The sequence below is a fragment of the Pteropus vampyrus genome, unplaced genomic scaffold (genome assembly GCF_000151845.1).
Source record: "Pteropus vampyrus isolate Shadow unplaced genomic scaffold, Pvam_2.0 Scaffold653, whole genome shotgun sequence".
Taxonomy (NCBI): Eukaryota; Metazoa; Chordata; class Mammalia; order Chiroptera; family Pteropodidae; genus Pteropus; species Pteropus vampyrus.
The window spans coordinates 1,556-21,866 of record NW_011889434.1 but is presented as its reverse complement, the minus strand read 5'-3'; the positions used below and the strand labels follow the sequence as shown (position 1 = coordinate 21,866).

Sequence of the window (20,311 nt, the reverse complement as noted above, 5' to 3'; positions counted from 1 at the left end):
CTACTATGATCTTTTGCAGTTCTGTCTGCTTGAGGCTATGAGCGTACTTCCCTGTCTCAGAGTAATACCTCATTGTTCTCTGATCAGTTCATACTTCCCCATTCTTAAGAGGGTTCATTGAGGTGAGGCAACCCTTGTTTGACCTCACAGATTGCAAGGACCTTGTCAGCTTGCAATCTGCTCTCCATACAACACCACTTCTTGAAGAGACTATCCTTTCTCCACTGAGTATTCTTGGCTGTCTTATAAAATATTAGTTGACCATATATGCATGAGTTTATTTCTGGGCTCTCTATTCTGTTACATTAGTCTATGTGTCTGTGTTTATGCCAGTATTATACTATTTTGATTACTATGATTTGTAATACGAGGATGTATAGGTTCTTCTTTCTCAAATTGCTTTGGCTATTTGGGGTCTTTTGTGGTTCCATATGGATTTTAGGATTTTTTTCTATTTCTGTGAAAAATGCCATTGTTCTTTTGATAGGGACCGTATTGAATCAATGGGAGGTTTAGAGTACTATGGACATTTTAATATTATTGATTCTTCCCATCCATGAACATGGAATATCTTTTCATTTATTTTTGTCTTCTTCAGTTTCTTTTATTAATGTTTTATAATTTTCAGTGTGTAGATATTTCAGCTCCTTGATTAAATTTATTTATAAGTATATTATAGTTTTTGGTGCTATTGTAAATGAGATTGTTTTCTTTATATCTTTTTCAGATAGTTCGTTCTTAGTCTATACAAACAACTGTTTTCTGTATGTCGAATTTGTGTCCTGCAACTATTTTCATTGTGATCTTTTTTTTTCTTTTACTTATTTATTTAAAATGTATTTATTTTTTAATGGTGACATTGGTTAACAAAATCCAGTAAGTTTCAGGTGAATAATTTAACATTATACATATATACTGCATTGTGTGTTCACCTCATGTAGTTAGATTTCTTTCTGTTACCACATATTTAACCCCTTTTACCCCATCTACCACCTTCCCCCCACCCCAACCTCTGGTAAGCACTAGCCTATTGTCCATGTCCATGAGTCTCTGTTTGTTTGTCCTGTTCATTTGTTGCTTTTACATTTATATTACACATATAAGTGATATCATGTGGTTTTCAACATCTTCTATCTGGCTTATTTTGCTTAGCATGATTATCTCAAGGTCCACCCATGTTGTCACTAATGGCAGTATTTCATCTATTCTTATCTCTGAGTAATATTCCATTGTATAAATGTACCACGGCATCTTTATCCAATCATTTATTGTAGGACACTTTGGTTGCTTCCATGTCCTGGCCACTATGAACAATGCTGCTATGAACATCAGTGTGCAAATATCTTTTCGGATATGGATTTTCAAGTCTTTGGGGTAAATATCCAGTAGAGGGATTGCTGGATCATATGGTAGATCAACTCATAGTTTTTTGAGGAACCTCCATACTGTTTTCCATAGCAGCTATCCCAGTTTGCAGTCCCACCAGCAGTGGATGAGGGTTCCTTTTTCTCCGCATCCTTTTCCAGCATTTGTTATTACTTGTCCTGTGGATAACAGCTATTCTAACAGGTGTGAGATGATATCTCATTGTGGTTTTGATTTGCATTTCCCTAATAGCTAGGGATGTTGAGCATCTTTATATTTGTTGGCCATTTGTATGTCTTCTTGGGAGAAGTGTCTGTTCAGGTCCTCTGGCCATTTTTTGTTTGGATTGTTTCTTTTTTTGTTGTTATTGAGTTGTATGAGTTCTTTGTATATTTTGAATATTAGGACTTATTGGAGGCATTGCTTGCAAATACGTTTTCCCATTTGAATGGTTGCCTCTTTACCTTGTTCACATTTTCTTTTGCTGTGCAGAAGCTTTTGAGTATGATGAGTTTAGTTCCTATGGTTTCTTCTATGCACTTTATTGTTTCAGGTCTTATATTCAGATCCTTAACCCGTTTTAAGTTAATTTTGGTGTGTGGTGATAGACCACAGTCTACCTTCATTCTTTTGCAGGTGGCTTTCCAGTTTTCCCAGCATCATTTACTGAAGAGGCTTTCCTTTCTCTACTGTATGTTTTTGGCTTTTTTTGTTGAAAATTATTTCCTCATATAAACATGGGTTTATTTCTGGACTCTCGATTCTGTTCCACTGGGCTGTGTGTCTGTTTTTCTGCCAATAACATGCTGTTTTGATTGTTGTTTCTTTGTAGTATAATTTGAAGTTGAGCAGAGTGATGCTTCAAGCCTCGTTCTTTATTCTCAGGATGGCTTTGGCAATTTGGGGTCTTTTGTTCGTCCATACAAATCTGATGATTTTTTGTTCTATTTCTTTAAAAAATGCTGATGGGATTTTGATGGGGATTGCATTAAATCTGTATAATGCTTTAGATAATATGGTCATTTTAACTATGTTGATTCCTCCAATCCAGAAATACGAAATATCTTTTCATTTCTTTGTATCTTCTTCGATTTCCTTTAATAAGTTCTTGTAATTTTCATTATATAGGTCCTTCACATGTTTTGTTAGATTTATTCCTAGGTATTGTATTCTTTTTGTTGTAATTGCAAAAGGAATTATTTTTTCCACTTCTTTTTCTGGTGCTTCATTATTAGAATATTGGAATGCTATGGATTTTTGAACATTGATTTTGTATCCAGAAACTTTACTGTATTTCCTTATTGTTTCTAGTAGTATTCTTGTGGAGACTTTAGGGTTTTCAACATAGAGAATCATGTCATCTGCAAATAGTGACAGTTTGACTTCTTCATTTCCTATTTGGATGCCTTTTATACCTTTCTCTTGCCTGATCGCACTCCTTAAGACCTCCACTGTTATACTGAATAACAATGATGATACTGGACTGCCTTATCTTGTTCCTGACCTTAGAGGGAAGGTTTTTAGTTTTTCACCATTAAGTATAATGTTGGCTGAGGGTTTGTCATATATGGCCTTTATTATGCTAAGGTACTTTCCTTCTATACCGATTTGGTTAAGTGTTTTGATCATAAATGGATGCTGTATGTTGTCGAAGGTTTTTTCTGCATCTATTGATATAATCATATGATTTTTATTTTTTAATTTGTTTATATGGTGTATCACATTAATCAATTTGTGTATATTGAACCATCCCTATGCCCCTGGGATGAAGCCCACTTGATTGTGGTGTATAACCTTTTTAATATGTTGCTGTATTCGGTTCACTAGTATCTTATTTAGGATTTTCGCAACTGTGCTAATGAGAGATATTCGTCTGTAATTTTCTTTTTTTGTCTGTTATCTTTACTAGATTTTTGTATCAGGGTAATATTGGCTTCATAAAATGAGTTAGGAAATATTGTTTCCTCTTTGATTTTTTGGAAGAATTTGAGGAGAATAGGTATTAAATCTTTGAATGTTTGGTAGAATTCACTGGTGAAGCCATCTGGTCCTGGACTTTGACTTTTTGGTAGGTTTTTGATGATTGTTTCAATTTCCAAACCGCTGATAGGTCTATTTAGATTTTCCAGTTCTTTTTGATTTAGTCTAGGAAGGTCGTATCTTTCTAAGTACTTGTCTATTTCTTCTAAATTATTACATTTGGAGTTATATACTTTTTCATAATATTCTTGTATGATCCTTTGTATTTCTGCAGTGTCTGTCATAATTTCCTCTTTTTCATCCCTGATTTTGTTTATTTGTGTTCTTTCTCTATTTTCTTTAGTGAATTTTGCCAGGGGTTTGTCAATTTTATTAACCTTCTCAAAGAACCAGCTCTTCGTTATATTCATTTTTTTCTATTTTTTTAAATTTTATTTATTTCTGTTCTAATTTTGATTATTTCTTTCCTTCTGCTGACTTTAGGCTTCATTTGTTCTTCCTTTTCTAATTTTTTTAAGATGAAGCGTTAGGTTGTTTATTTGGGCTCATTCTTGTTTTTGGAGATAGGCCTGTAATGATATGAACTTTCCTCTTATGACCGCTTTTGCTAGGTCCCAAAAGTTTTGATATGTTGTACTATCAATAACATTCATCTCTATGTATCTCTTGATCTCTCTTTTTATTTCTTCTCTGACCCAGTTATTCTTCAGTAGTATGTTGTTTAATCTCCATGTATTTGTGGTTCTTCCCACTTTCTTTTTACGGTTGATCTCTAGTTTCAAAGCATTATGATCAGAGAATATGGTTGGTATGATTTCAACCCTCTTATATTTGTTGAGGCTATCTCTGTGTCCCAGTATGTAGTCAATCCTTTAGAATGTTCTATGTGCACTAGAGAAGAATGTATAAGCAGTTGTTTTGGGATGAAAGGCTCTGTCAATGTCAATTATGTCCAGTTGGTCTAATGTGTCGTTTAAAGATGTTATTTCCTTATTGATTTTCTGTTTCGATGATCTGTCCATATCTGACAGTGGGGTATTTAGGTCCCCTACTATGGTAGTGTTTTGGTCTGTTTCTCCCTTTAGATCTGTTAGTAATTGCTTTATATATTTCAGGGCTTCCCGATTGGGAGCATAGATATTAATAAATGTTGCGTCTTCTTGGTGTATGATCCCCTTTATCATTATGAGTGTCCCTCAGTATCTTTCTTTATCTTTTTTTTTGAAATCTATTTTGTCCGATATTTGTGCCACTACTCCTACTTTTCTCTGAATGCCATTTGTTTGAAATATCATTTTCCACCCTTTCATTTGGAGTCCAAATTTGTCTTTGGAATTGAGATGTGTCTCTTGGAGGTGGCATATGGTTCGGTGTTTTTTGATCGAATCTGCAACTCTGAGCCCTTTATTGGTGAGTTGAGTCCATTTACATTTAGGGAGATTATTGAAATATGAGGTTTTCCTATAACCATTTTGTGTTTTGCTTTCTGGTAGCTTGGTGCTTCCATGGCTTCTTTGTCCTCGTGTTTTGTTTTGTTTTTTTGTTTCTTGTTTTTTAATTTCGGTTAGGTTTTGTGGGTTTTTCCTCTGGTCCTTCTTGTTTTATGTTATATACTTCAGTTCTGAATCTTTGGTGTGTGGTTACCATTATGAATATGTAGAGGATAATTATATGTATATAGTAATCCATTTTCTTCCTGTGTGCCTTATCTCTATTCCCCTTTGTGATTTTGGATCTTTGAATCTTCTCCTTTTCAATCATTGTTATCTCATTTTGTCCCTATGTATGCTGAACATTCCTTACTATCTTACAATAGCAAATCTCTTCTTATTGTTTAAGCTTGTAATCCCTTGTTCTTAGTAAAGGTTGCACTCCTTTGCTTCTATGTGTCTTACTCTTAATTATGTAATTTTTTTGGTCACTTTGTTTTAGGTTAGCTGACCCCTTTCAGTAATTCCTGTAGTGCAGAACTCGTATTGGAGAATTCCCTCAATTTGCATGTCTGTCAAGGTCTTTATTTCTCTTTCATATGTAGAGAGCTTTGCTGGATACAATATTCTTGGCTGGTAGTTCCTTTCATTTAATAATTTGAATATTTGATTCTACTCTTTTCTGGCTTGTAAGGTTTGTGCTGAGAAGTCCGACAATAATCTAATGGGGTTTCCTTTATAGGTTACCGTCTCCCTTTCCCTCGCTGCCCTGATAATTCTTTGTCATTGATTTTTGATAATTTTAATACAAAGTGTCTTGGAGAAGGCCTTTTTGGGTTGAGATAATTGGATGTTCCGTTGAGTTCTTGAATTCCAAGCTCCAGCTCATTCTTTAGATTTGGAAAATTCTCTTCAACTATTTGTCCGAAAATGGTTTATAATCCTTACTTCTTCCCGCCCCTCCTTCGAGAGTGTCCATTATTTCCATGTTTCTTCTCTTGATTGTCTGCTAATTCTTGTATTTCTCTTTCACTATTTTTTTCTATTTCGGTTTTTCTCTTCTTCTAATTTATTTCTAGATTTCTGTCTTCAGTATCACTGATCCTTTGCCCCATTTGGTTGACTCTATTTCCCAAGCTTGCTATTTTATTTTTCAACTCTTTCAGTGTGTTCTTTATTTCCAGAAGTTTTATTTGGTTCTTTTTGAAGGTTTTAATCTCCTTGCTAAAAAACTCATTTTGCTCATCTAGTTGTTGTTTTTTTCAGTTCCTGAAATTGTTTATATGAATTGTTTTGGATCTCATTGAGTTTTTTTTCAGAAATGCCTTTCTGAATTCTCTGTCATTTAAGTCGCATATTTCTATGTCTGTAAGCTTATTTTCTGGAGATTTTTCTCTTTCTTTCTGAGATGCCATGTCACCTTGGTTGTTCATGTTTTCTAATGGACTGTTTCTCTGCCTTGGAATTAATGAAGTGTATTCTGTCCCCCCCTCCCACCCCGGAAAGAAGGTTTATTATATAAAGGTCTCTCTTTAGCCTGTTGCAAAGAAGGCGTTTCTCTTTTGGTTTCCAGTAGGTGGCGTCTAAGCCTCTTGGATCCTTGCTCTGTATAATGTCTTAATAATGCCTTTTTTTTTCTTACAGCTATTCAGTCACGCTTGTTACCCTCTGTCTCAGTCCCTGTCAGTGTTAGCAACAGTTTGGGTAGCGTTTGCTCAGATTCTCCTGGGGCTGTGTGGCGTTCAGTCTTTGAGGATATGCGGGGAGGGGCCCTCTGGGCCAGGGAATGGAGGCTATGGCTCAGCCTTGTGTTTCGAAACCATGACTGTTAATAATCAACTGTTTTTTTCTCTGCTGTCCCCGCTTCTCTGCCATCCCCACTTCTCTGCTTTCTACCCTGATCCCTTGGCACTGCCATAGGCTGTGTGGAGCTCACAGCTCTCCCAGGCAGGGTTGTTCAGGGAACCCACCACTCCTTCTCCCCTCTCCCTCCTACTGCAGGGAGCTTCAGCTGCGAGAGGCAGCTTTTCTGTTTCTCCCAGTCTACCATCCGAATCCTGGGATTCTGACTATGGCAGCTCTTATGCATGGATCTCACACTTAGACATGCTGTTGTGTGATTTTGACTTTTTTTTTTTCTTCAGTTTTAGATGTTCAGCTTATTGTTGATTCCAGGAGCGAGATCTGGGGGCATCTCTCACTCTGTCATGTTTCTGACACTCTCTACATATTTTCTCATCTGGATTCATGGTAAGCAAACTTAGGCACCAATGTGCTAGAAAGTAATAGAAACAGAGGTCAAATCCATGTCTGCTTCCCTCTCATGTGCATGTCCTTAACCAGTGATATTTGGTGCTATCCTCTTTTAAAGGAGAGACCAGCACAGGGAAAAAGACTCAACTTGCCCTGTGGCCCATTTTCATGTAATGAAGTAAAGCAACAGGCAAATTCTAAATTGTGGCAGCCAGTAAAAGCTGAAGACCAGATTCAAATAACTGAGGTGTGGTTGTTTATGTGTGTACAGTGCACTATCACACACACCTGAGATTTCTACAGGGGAAAGCTTGTCATGTTACCAAGCAAGGACTTGCTGTCTGATGCACATAGAAGTCAATATTATGACACTGACTTTAGAGAAATAAAAAAGCTTTAATTTGTGAGTCTACTGGTAAGGAGACAGGGAGCAAGGCTCAAATCTGTCTCCCTGATCCAAGGTTGGGTGGGATATGAAGGGTTTCAGCACCAAATCCTGGACAATGAACCCTTTGCTTCTGAAACGGTTCTGGCATTCATGTTCTGGGCATGTCTTGATCCTTTGGTTCTACGGTGGGAGAAGTTAACGGTTCACAGCTATTACTTATAAACTTTGGTTCCGGGTCTTGTTAGAAACAGGATAGGAGCAGTTTGAACTGGTCCTGCAGTTACAATGTTTGCTGTTTCCAACCATTTGCTTCTCATGTTCAGATTAGTGCTCAGTATACGGTATGATGTGTACATTATACTATCACCAATAAAAAGTCAGTTCCCCTTCCATTGTTGACATCCACCTCTGCACTTTAACATCCTGTACTCCTACCTTCTGCCAAATCTCTTATCTTCACAGCTCCTGAAAATTGGTTGCTTCAATAAGAGGACAAAAATGTTTTGTATGCAGTCATATTTTTTGACAAAGTAATGGACAGTACTTAAACTGGGTTTTGGTGCATCACCAAATTAGTCAGATTCAAGGGTTTTATTTTTTTTTCAAAATACTCATGAGTCTGAGTGAAGGCATCTTAATTTTGACCTCAATTTTTATATTTTGAATAAGCAAAATATAGCAAACATATTATAATGTGGATTTTTAAAATAAGCCACATTTTATAAGGCTTTAAAATGAAACACTTTAATTTTGAGAAAGTAAGTTCTTTTTGAGAAACACATATTTCTACCTGATTTTACCAATGACTTAAGTATCCTTCTACTTTAATTTAATTGAGAAATATTATATATATTTCCAGATTTCTTTCTCTGATAAAAGCATTATTTAGGTTATATGGTTTAAAACGGGAGAATTAAGAGTTCCAGTCAAGATGGTGGAATAGATAAACACTGTGCTGGCTTCCTCTTACAACCACATCAAAATTACAAGTAACCTACAGAACAACCATCTGTGAGAATCACTTGAAGTCTAGCTGAACAGAAGTCCTATAACTAAAGTTATACAAAAGAAGCCATATTGAGACTAGTAGGAGGGGAAGAGATGCAAAATAGGCTGGCTCCAAACCCACGGGCAGTGGTTGAGAGTGGGAGGGATATCTTCACTGTGGAGGCCCTTTGAAAGGAGTGAGGGGTCTCAGCCCCATACTGGGCTCCTCACCTTGGAACACCAGTACCAGGAAAAGAAGTCCACAGAACTTCAGGCTGTGAAAACCAGCAGAGTTTGTGGCTGAATGAGATGGAGGGCTGCTGGTGTCCCAGGCACTTCCCTTAAAGGACCTGTGCATGGACTTAATTGCTGACAGACTCACTCTCTCTGAACTCCAGCACTGGGACAGTAGCTCAAAAGGTGCCAGGGACATTCGAGAAGGAACCAAATTGTCTGGCTTCAGGGCAAGTGCTAGAGGGGCAGCTTTCTTTTAGGCAACAGTACTGGTAGAGGACATTGTTTCATTGTTGAAATATCCCAGTGTGCAGACTCCAGGGGTGCTATATCTGAGTCTCCATTAATCTGGCTAACACCATTCTCCCTGTCCTGGGGATTTCTTGAGACCTCACGTCACTCAACTTGCAGGCCCACCAAGCCTCTTTCAGTGGATTTTCCATACAAATGGCCTGTCTTGGGTCATGCAGTGGACTTTCTTAAAATCTCTCAAAGGTTTACAAACCCCAAACAAGTAGCATCTAATCTCAGCATGCCTTATACCTCTTGCTAAGTATTCCAATCCAAGAACTGGTGGCAGCCAGCCTCAGTTCACAGCTTAGCATCTCCCAGACACCTCTAAGCTCACTGCAGGTGGAAGACACTTGCAGATTGCTTAGTGGCTCATGTGATGGGGCCCCAGACAGGGCACCAAGCCAGAGCACCACTCATCCATCTCCATAAACAACACACACAAAGAGCAGACTGGACAGGCACCAGAGCCCAGCTAAAGTGAATCCTGCTCTGTGGGTCAACCTCTGCATAACAGCTCCTACACTGTAGTCATGGCCAGTCTTCACAATCAATCAACCTGAGGGTCAATCCCTCCCAATGATGTGCAAACAGCAACCAAGGCTCAACTACAACAGGAGGAACACGCAACCCATACAAGGGACAATCTTGGGGCACCCAGCTCAGGTGACCAAGGAGATTGTGCCAACGGGCCCCACAGGACACCTACTACATAAGACCACTCTACTAATATCGGGAGACATAGAAGCCCTACCTAATACATAGAAACAAACACAGGGCTACAGTCAAAATGGAAGACAAAGAAACATGTCCCAAATGAAAGAAGACAACAAAGCTCCAGAAAAAGAATTCAACAAAATGGAGACAAGCAATCTACCAGATGCAGAGTTCAGAACACTGGTTATAAGGATGCTCAATGATCACAATGAGAACTTTAACAAAGAGATAAGCAACATAAAAATGGAGATAAAAAACATAAAAAAGAACCAGTCAGAAGTAAACAATACAGTCACTGAAATAAAGAATATATTAGAAGGAATCAACAGTAAATGAGGTGAAGCAGAAGATCGAATCAGTGATTTGGAATATAAGGTAGCAGAAAACACCCAATCAGAACAGCAAAAAGAAAACAGAATCCAAAAATATGGGGATAGTTTAAGGGCCTCTGGGACAACATCAAGTGTACCAACAATCATTTCGTAAGGAACCAGAAAGAGAAGAGAGAGAGCAAGGAATTAAAAGCCTATTTCAAGAAATAATGATGGAAAACTTCTTTAATCTGGCAAAGAAAAATAGACACACAAGCCCAGGAAATGCAGCGTCTCAAACAAAATGACTCCAAAGAGACTTACACCAAGACACATGATAATTAAAATAGCAAAGGTTGAAGACAAACAACAGCAAGAGAAAAGCAGTTAGTTACTTACAAAGGAGCTCCCATATGACTGTCAGCTAATTTCTCAACAGAAACTTTGCAGGCCAGAAGGGTTTGGCATGAAATATTCAAAGTTATGAAAAGCAAGGACCTACAACCAAGATTACCCTACCCAGAAAAAAACTATCATTTAGACTCGAAGGACAGATAAAGAGCTACCCAGACAAGAAAAAGCTAAATGAATTCATCATCACCTAACCAGTATTACAAGAAATGTTAGAGTAACTACTTTAAGAAGAAGAAGGAGGAGGAGGAGGAGAAGAAAAAGAAAATATTAAAAATGTGAATAATAAAATAGCAATAACTACATATCTATCAAAAAATTACTTTAAATATAAATGGACTAAATGCTCCAATCAAAAGATAGGGTGGCTGAATGGATAAGAAAACAAGATCTTTACATATGCTGCCTACAAAAGACTCACTTCAGATTGAAAGATAAACACAGACTGAAAGTAAATGGATGGAAAAAGATGTTGCATGAAAATGGAAATTTAGAAAAAGCTGGAGTAGCAATACTTACGCCAGACAAAATAGATTTTTAAAAAAGGCTATATAAAGAGACAAAGAAGGACACAGTAATCTCAGTTCTGTATATTTATCCAAAGAAACCCAAAACACTACTTTGAAGGGACAGGTGCATCCATATATTCTTTGCAGCATTATTTATAGTAGCTAAGATATGAAGGCACCCTGGATGTCCCTCAGTGGATGAATGGATAAAGAACAGGTGGTACATATATACAATGGAATATTACTCAGCCATAAAAAGTGAAATCTTACCATCTGTGACAACATGGATGGGCCTAGAGGATATTCTGCTGCATAAAGTAAGTCAGACAGGGAAAGAAAAATGTTATATGATCTCCCTTATATGTCGAATCTAGAGAACAGGATAAACAAACAACAGAAACAAGCTCATAGATACAGAGAGCATTTTGATTTTTGCCAGATTGGAGGGGTGAGGATGTGTGAAGGGGGGAGGGAATTAAGAGGTAGTCAGCAATATTTTAATAACTATGTATGGTGCCAGATCAATACTGGATTTATTGGGGTGATCATTTTGTAATTTATATAAATGTCTAATCACTATATTGTACACCTGAAATTAATATAATATTGCATGTCAACTATAATTAAAAAATAACAATATAAAAATTTAAAAAAAATCAAGAAGTAGAAATTGGCAGTTGCAAAATAGTCACCGGGATATAAAATTCAGCATTGGGAATATAGTCAATAATATTGTAATAACTATATATGGTATCTGATGGGTGCAAGATTTATTGGGGGGATCATTTCATAAGTAATATAAATGTCTAACCCTTACTATGTATACCTGAAACTATGTAATATTGAATATCAACTGTAATTGAAAAATAAATTTTTAAATTTTTAATGAAAGAAACAGGAGAAATAAAAATAGAGTTGTTTCAGATTGTTACAGCAAATTGAAACTAGATTTTAAATTGTTTTCAGGTGTTGGGAAGGAAATTAAAAAAGTTAACTATGTTTATCAATGTTTTGTAGCATTGCTGATTATTGGCATTTCCCCCTCCATCCTTGAATTTATTTTCTACATTGTCCGAACTGAGTGTGAATTCCTGTTGTGGTCATGAACAAAGCCCATAAAAGTATATCCAATAATTGAGGCATCTCCCCTCAAAAGTGAAAGAGGCTAATCTAAGGCAAATCTTCAGGTAAGTATTTGAATACTTCAAAGTCTTTAGTCCATTCTCTGAAGCTACAGCCCATGAGAAATCTTGAACTCACAGTCTTTGGTTCCCCTTTACATGAAAAGTGTATCTGGAGATGATAAAGATGGTGGACTTACTAGATGTCTAATGGTAATCAAACCAGTAGGGTGTGTTTGAGGTTTCTCGCAAGAAGTGAAGATTACTTAAAGTGAGATCTGAGGCTAAGAAGGCATTAGCCAGCAGAAGAGGAAAGGGTGGCGACTAGCCAGATATAACAAGAATGTATATATAAAGTGTTTCATCCCTTGGAAAATCTATTATGGAAATCCATTACCCAGCAGTTTGATGTGCTGGTAAAAACTTTGTAAAAATTAACAGAACAATTGTAGAAAGTTTTGAGCCCATTCTGCCTTCATTGCTCCCACTCTAGGCCTATAATATTCACCAGCCCTCCAAGAGGAGTGTGATGTTGTTACTATGATTTCTATTTGTGAAACCAAAGAGAAGAAGAAAATCACTAGGTAAAGTAATTTGAGCATAATTTTATTTTACATGTTCTTTTACCACTCTTAATGCAAAATAACTTTTAATAGCTTTTTCTTTCCTCTCACAAATAATATTTTCACTGGGGAAAATTCAGAAATTGGAGTCTGTGCCACTGATGAACACATCTAGAATAGGAACTTGGACATCACTTAGCAAGAAGCCTTGGAAAAAGGGGGTGGTGCAAGGTCCTCTTCAGGGAATTTCTGGAAGATTTTGTGGCAAATGAAGCATTAAGGGTGAGTCAGAGCATGCATACATTATATATAGTGGCAAGAACTTTTCTTCAGCACCTCCCTCCCAACTATGACAAGAAATCTATCTGTGTGTGATCGAGAAACAAAAATAATGTAAAAAATAGATATAGCTAGTATGTAGCATAAATTGTTATGCTACATACATACATACATGTTATTTCTGTAATAAAATTCCCAACCAGGTATATATTGTAATGTTATAAAATTTTACATCAGTTATTTTACTAATTTCAAATTAATATTTTTTTCAAAAACTTATGCAGTGCAGGAATATTTATTTGAAAAAAATATTTTTGTATATTTTTTCATCTTGCTTCATAGCAAGATGTACATCCTTGATAATTTATAGTCCCCAGATATATTTTTGTGTGTGTACAGTACTATGTAAGTAAATATACATAAACATGTATGTTCTTCTAAATTTTGATCACTATATATAGTTTTTCATATATTATATGCATATTTATATGTATATATGTAAATACAGTACGCATACATACAAAATACTTCTCTAATAAACATCTGGAAAGATGCCAAACCACAGTAACTGAATAAATGAAAGTCTGGAGATGACATAACAGGTGAAAAATTTAATTTGCAGGAAATTATTTGTGTGACTGTGAATAAAAAGTATATATATCTACATAACTACACAAATATTTTAATGTAGGTGTACACATTACCCAAAGACAGATACATCTAGAAAAAGTGCACCAACCTATTTACATTGGGTATCTTGGATATCTGTGAGTGACTGTGAGGGGATCATATAGATGTAAGGTAAAGAATAATTTCATTTTAAAGTATGTATTTTTAATGTTTAGCATTTTGTGATTAGGCAAATTTGTTGAAACACTTGAATATGTCTAATAACCAATTAGAAAAATTCACATATATTTACCATGTTATAAAAATGTTCATATGAGACTGCTTTGTAAAAAAAAATCAATTTTGATTTGACAGTTTATCTGTGTATGTTTGTGCATTTCTGTTTTATACCTCCTTCACCCCAAATTTTCACACTTTTGTGTGCAGATTATTTTTCACCTCTCTCAGGGGTTAGACTTTCCGACTCAGGGCATGAGATCTTGAAAGGGATCGTGGACAAGGGGTGGAAAATTCAAGAAAGTTCTGGCTAAAAGCACTGGAGCTTATTAGGCTCCTTCTTCCTTTCTTTCTTTCCCCTTGCAAAGCCCTTTAAACTATTTGCAGAGCTGCAATTTTGGGTCTACTAAGGGACATGTATCTCCATTGACTATATATACACATATATTTTTAAGGAAAAGTCAAGATTTGTTGTTTTCTACTCTCATTACAGTGACCCACCAAACTCTATTTCCTTTATATTTTCCGAGTCTGTTTGTTTGTTTGTTTGTTTTATCATATTTCTGGGATGGGCTGGGGTGAATTCCAGCCATGTGACTGGAATTCTGTTACATTATCCTAACTTAGGAAAATTCCACATATTGCAGCAAGAATTTAGTAAAGCTAAGTATGGAGCATTATCCCCATCCCATGGAGCTCAATTCCAGTCTCTGTTTCTCCAGTTAGCATTTGAATGCCTCCAGACAATCTCCAGCACCACATTAATCCTAAGCAACCTTGGAAGCCTGCAATTTTGTTATCAGAGTTACCATGTGAAGATTAGATGAAAGAAAAAAAAGCAATATTGCAACTACAGAACCTTGCCTACAGCTGGTACTCAAAGTTCCCTGGGTTTGCAGAAGGAATGAATACAATGTAATGCAGCCAACACAGAGCCTGGCATACAGAGTTCCCTGTGTTTAGATACAAGTAGCCAGGTCCAGGCCGCCTGACTCTAGCTGGCCTCTTCTGCAGGGTGGTTCAGTTGGAAACAGTTCCCATCCTGGTTCCATGTGGAAAACCTGGGTGTTAGGCTGGTAGCAAACGCAAAAGAGAGTAACTGCAGGGAGTTTAGTCTCCTCTGGCTTCCAAGGCTTTCAACTCTATCCGTTTAAGGGAGAGACTTCCTGTAAGGACTTCATTTTGTTTGCGTGGTCCTGGAAAAGTGGTTTGGGATCAGCTCTCACCCACCTCGAAAGCCCTCCTTGATCTTCCCCAAACATCCAACTCCAGATCTCACAAGATGTTTTCACAAGAAGCCTGTGAAGACAGAGGTGACAAGTCGCTGTCAGGACACAGCATGGGTGAGTTGGTCATTATGAGATGTTGGCATTAGATTTCCACAAGGTTGGAGGAGTTCTGGGTTCCTTTCTGTATCCTAACCCATAGGACACCTAGCCAACGCGCCCCTTTAGAAGAGCGTTGATAAGGGCCCAGGCTGACTCTTTTCCACCCTCTTGAGGAAATGGGCAAGATGGGCCCTGACAACCCATCCTGGTTCCGCATGGAAACCTTCCCTCCTGTGGAGGTGGCAGAGGTGAAATTGATTCCCTGGTTGAGGGGAAAGACCTGAGTCATGTGGTCCTCTCAGGTCCAGGGTTTAGAGAGAAAGAAAGGTTACCTCGGTTGGGGAGGGGTGTAAATGAACATTCTTTGGATTCATACTAGAGGTGAAGGGAGGGGCAGAGAACCCACCATTACTCTTGAATGTTACATCGGCTATTCAGTGTAGATCGTATTACCCCATAGCAGTTTATTAAGGTTTGCTTTGTGGCCCAGCAAGTGACCTATTACAGACTGTTCCTTGTTTAGTTATGTGCACTGTTCTATGTTAAGTAAGTGAATTTGTTAACTTATATTTTAAATCTTCATTTAGCCAAATTTTTGTCTGCCATTTTATGTGTCACTCAGTGGGATGTGTTAAAACTATGACCATAGTTTTCTCTGTTTCTCCATCTACTTCTATCAGTCATTGCTTTGCATATTGTGGCTCTACAGTAAGATATGCACATAAATTTAGAATTTTGTAATAATATCTAGTTATTGCATTGAAACTTTTATCATAATGAAATTTCCTTTTTTTCTCTAGTAATGTTTTTTCTTTAAATTACACTATTTCTTTTAGCATTATGATAAAACCAGCTCTTAGTAAGTTAGAGTGTCAAGGTTATACATTTTGTCATTTTTTATTTCAAATTTTCTAGCTCATTAGATTTGGCATGTGTTGCTTTTAAGGAGAATTTGGAAGAATGTTACTTATCTAGTCTGGTAATATTTGTCTTTTAATTTGGAATATTTAGTATGAAACTGTTAATGTAAATATAGATATAATTTGGTTTATATATACTGTATTCCTGTACATCTATTTTTGCCTGTTCTAAGACACTTTCCTTTCCTTTGAAGTGATTAAAATACTTAAATATTAAATTGTACCCTCATTTGGCGCGATAAACATTCTTTTGCAATTGTTGTAGTGTTTACCATTAGATTACAATTACATTTTTGCTTTTTCACAGTCTAACATAAATCAGTTCTTTGAAACTCCTCAGACAATAAAATGACCTTGGGACATTTTGATCCCATTAACCACCTTTCAATTTATTGTCATATATATACATATATATACACACACACATACATACATACATATACATATATTTAACTAACCAGAAGAAATATATATATATTTCTTATATATATATATATATTTATATATATATATATATATTTAACTCCCAGAAGAAATTATTATCATTGTGCTATATAGTCAATACTCATTTAGATTTGCCTGCATAGTCACAAATGTCATTAGTCTTTCTTTCCTGCATCTATGTGCCTCCATCTGGGATCATATTTCTTCTGCTCGAAGAAGAACCTTTAATATTTCTTTCAGTTTGAGTCTTCTGGTCACAGATGTTCCAAGTTTTTGCTACATTAACATTATTGTGAAATGCACATCTTTTCTTTAGGAATCTTTTTCCTTAAAGCATACCTTTTTCTCCTATTAACTGTCTTTATTATGCTGACTTGATATCTTATTACTTTTGGAAACTTCACAACCAAGATCTCTTTAAATACTTCTGCACTGTTTCTTCTCCTTTCTTTCTGGGACTCAGATTAAACATGGGTTAGATAGATTCACTACATCTCCTTTCATTCTCCCCAACTCTCTTTTGATATTCTCCATATTATGTCTCTCCAGGCTTCGTTCTGGATATTTTTGTCAGACTTCTCTTTCATTTCTCTTAATTGTTCTTTCAGGTGGGATCTCACCTGTGACTCAGAACTGTAACACCAAACTATCAGGGTAGATTTTATTATCCCTCTAGAGAAGAGGAGGCAAGTGAGAGTTAGAGATAATAAACAACTTGTCCTAGGTCACCTAGCCTGAAAGGGGAAGAGCGGGGACTGACATCACAGATTCAACTCAGCACCCAAACATTTTCTTCTGTACTTGTTTTCTTCGTGGCTGCAAATGCTCCCCACCTCTGATCTCCCAGGAAGTGGAACCTCAGTGAAGTCTTTCAACGTTTTTAGCACTGTGATGTACTTCACTTTAGATTATAAAAATCGGTGGTATTTCCTCATTAGCTATGATATTTCCCCCAGGACTTTTTCTGGTATGGGGACCATTGATGTGTTGTTCTCAATTTCAGGGCACGATACCCAAGGTAACACCTTACAAAGAAGACCAAGATACTGGGGTATTTACCGAAGGAGATATAACAATTGGTCTGAACATGTCAGTCCCAGCATTCATCCTTCATCCCACCAGCAGCAAGATGGAGATCCAGCAACAAGTGATGCCTATGTGGACACCCAAGTAAGATAGTAAGTGACCAATCAGCATGGCTGAAATATACCAGGCGGTGGAATTTATAACTCTGTAGTTAAATATGTCATTCTTCTCTCCAACCTGGAGGAATGAGGAATGTTAGGATCAGGTTAATGGTTGAGCCAACTTTATTTTAGCCCTGGAATCAGTGGAATGAACACATATAGAAGACTTTCTGGGTGTATATGGACCACTTGTTTCTCTTTACTTCCCGACACAGCACTCCATATGCCATTCCACGCTATCACCGGAGAAGCAATTTTAAGAAACAAGACCAAAGCCACGTTAACACACAAAGAGAGCAAAAGTCTCCAGAGAGGGAAATGAAGGAGAAGAGGCAGGATGAGACTTTGGGAAGCTGGTTCAAGATCACTGTGAGTGTCCTGGAAAAATTTGCCTAATATGTAGAAGAAGGTGAATAGAGGGAGTTGTGTTAGACCCATGTAGAGATACTAGGAACTTTTCTGGGGCAGAATATTTGGTAATCTGTCTTTTTGTTACTAGGAGTTAACATCCTAGATCATCTCAGGGCAGACTCAGAGAAGCAGTATAAAAAGAACGGACTGACTGCAAGAGGAATAGGGGAGGTTGTCTAAAAGCAAAGGAGGAAACTGCTGCCAAGGAGATGGAGCAACTCCACACCAGAAGGCTCAGTTTGGCCCAGGCCGAGTGTGGGAGGAGGTTGAGTCTCTGTGGTTTTTGTCAGAGGAGCAGGCCAGGTCTGCTTTAGGTTGGATCTCTTGGAACTTTACAAGAGGAAGTACATGTTAAATATCATAAGTCGATTATCTGAGGAAACCTATTTGAATGGAAAGAAAGGGTATTTAGGAAATCCATGTCTGGTACAACAGTTAGAAATAATGGATGTTGTCTCATCTTAAAAGAAAAAAATATATTTTAAAGCCAGGAAAAAATATCTGGAAGGAAGACATGGTTGAGTTTTATCTTAACCTTAGATTACGTCAATCTACTCTTTTATCTTTTCTATGGGTCCTAGATTCCATTCGGCATAAGATATGATGAGAAGTGGCTGCTGAATTTGATTCAGAAGCGATGCAGTGTCCCCTTCACTCCAGTCGAAGTAAGAGAAGACAGTGGGGTGGATGAGAGACAACAGGGTAGATGAGCAGTGGCTCTGGTCTCATATTCTGCTTCTCTTGTCGCTCTCCCTATAGTTTCACTACGAGAAAATGCAGGCCCATTTCTTCGTTGAACATGCCAGCATTGCCTTCGCATTGAAGAAAGTCAATGGCAAGATTTGGGATGACGATAATGAGAAGGTGTGTGTCAAAGGCATGACCAACGCTAGCTAGGAATAAGAGGACAGGGGCAAGGCTCAGATTTCCTGATACTTACCCAGCCCCTCTTGTGTTCTGCACAGATATCTGTCTTTGTCAGCCCCTCTGGTGCACCCCACTCTGTGCAGAAGGAGCTGAACTCAGAAAAGGTGGAGCAGACAAAGGTAATGCAGGCTCAAGACAAGTTATGCATCCACATCCAGACCCACCTCTTCTTCCCCCACCTATTGCCCCCTTCACCACCTCAGACTCAGGGCCACTGAACCCCATGTCTAATTCTGCAGCTGACCATGAACAAACTATATGATGTGTCCCAGGATTCTCTTGACGTCCAAAGATGCTGCTTTGACCCTGGTATGGCTACAGCAGTAATTCTAGGGCAGATGAAGGCACAGGGGTCTGTCTGGGAAGGAGACTCAGGGATGGTAACTTAGGGAGGGATTGGTACTGAAGCTGTACCAACCGAGTCCTTCTCATCCTTCTGATTCCCTCCTCTTGGCTTTCTTGAGACTTGATGACCCATGGTACTGAAACAGCACCGAATCCGAGAATCTGCATGGCTGCCCCCCTGCAGATAGATGAAGAGAACATGTCCAAGGTGAGGTCTTAGGTCCAGTGCTGGGATTGAAGGTGAGGATGGGATAGAATACATAGTAGAGGTAGATTGATCTCAGGTATCTTCTGTTGGGGTCCTCACTAACTCTTTCCTCATCATAGTTTTTGCCTTTTAACTTGAGCAACAAGAAACCTTACCAGCTGTATGACCTGTCCAACACTATGCAGAATGCCTCGAACATCAAGAACTTGAACCTCTCCAACAGTGAGGTGAAGTTTGGTACACAGACCCTTCTTCGAAGGGAAGGCGGTAGGGCTCATGGGGTGGTGATAAGGGGCAGGGAACTGGATTTGACAGAAAAGGTAGGGACCGGGGGTACATGTTGTCTTGGCTCCCTTCCTCTGGTCTATGTGGTTCCTCCCTATAATTATAGGTGAAGTCTGCAGGGGGGTCGGACCAAGGCAAAGGGCTGGAGCCAGAAGAGGTGAACGCAAACATAAATCCCCTATGCACCACCATCTCAGATAAGTCAACCAACATAAGGTCAGTTGTACACTCTGTCACCCCCTGGGAGCCTGAGCTACCACTGACAATGCCTGTTTGCAGTAGGAAGCAGCCCTGATCCTCTGGGAGGACCACGGGCCCTAAAATCTCCTCTCTTTGTCCTTTACTTGTGCTTCGAGGTCTCCTTTCCTTCCTCTGACCACCTCACCCGTTTGCCTAGCCTGAGATCTGTTTCCCATCCATCTGCATGTAGCCTTCTTCAGCGTGCTCTCTCAAGAGTGTGCTCCAGGAAGCAAGACAGTCCTTCCTCACCAGGACCAGGAGGGTCCAGCTTTGAGCCAGATGCTGGTGCCCTGCACTGAGAAGAGTCTCCCAGCCCAGAGTCTCATGCTGA

General features: G+C 38.1%; 1 protein-coding gene across 1 annotated transcript; it reads left to right on the top strand.

Annotated features, from left to right (window-relative positions):
- Positions 1–14,967: 14,967 nt before the first annotated feature.
- Positions 14,968–19,956, top strand: NXF3 (nuclear RNA export factor 3; the record flags this gene model as incomplete). The annotated part of the gene is made up of 10 exons (XM_023525953.1): positions 14,968–15,028; positions 17,381–17,555; positions 17,780–17,933; positions 18,557–18,640; positions 18,735–18,839; positions 18,941–19,021; positions 19,142–19,211; positions 19,367–19,455; positions 19,575–19,682; positions 19,847–19,956. Coding segments are annotated over exons 1-10 (1,037 nt in total), but the record flags the coding sequence as incomplete, so codon positions are not given.
- Positions 19,957–20,311: the final 355 nt, after the last annotated feature.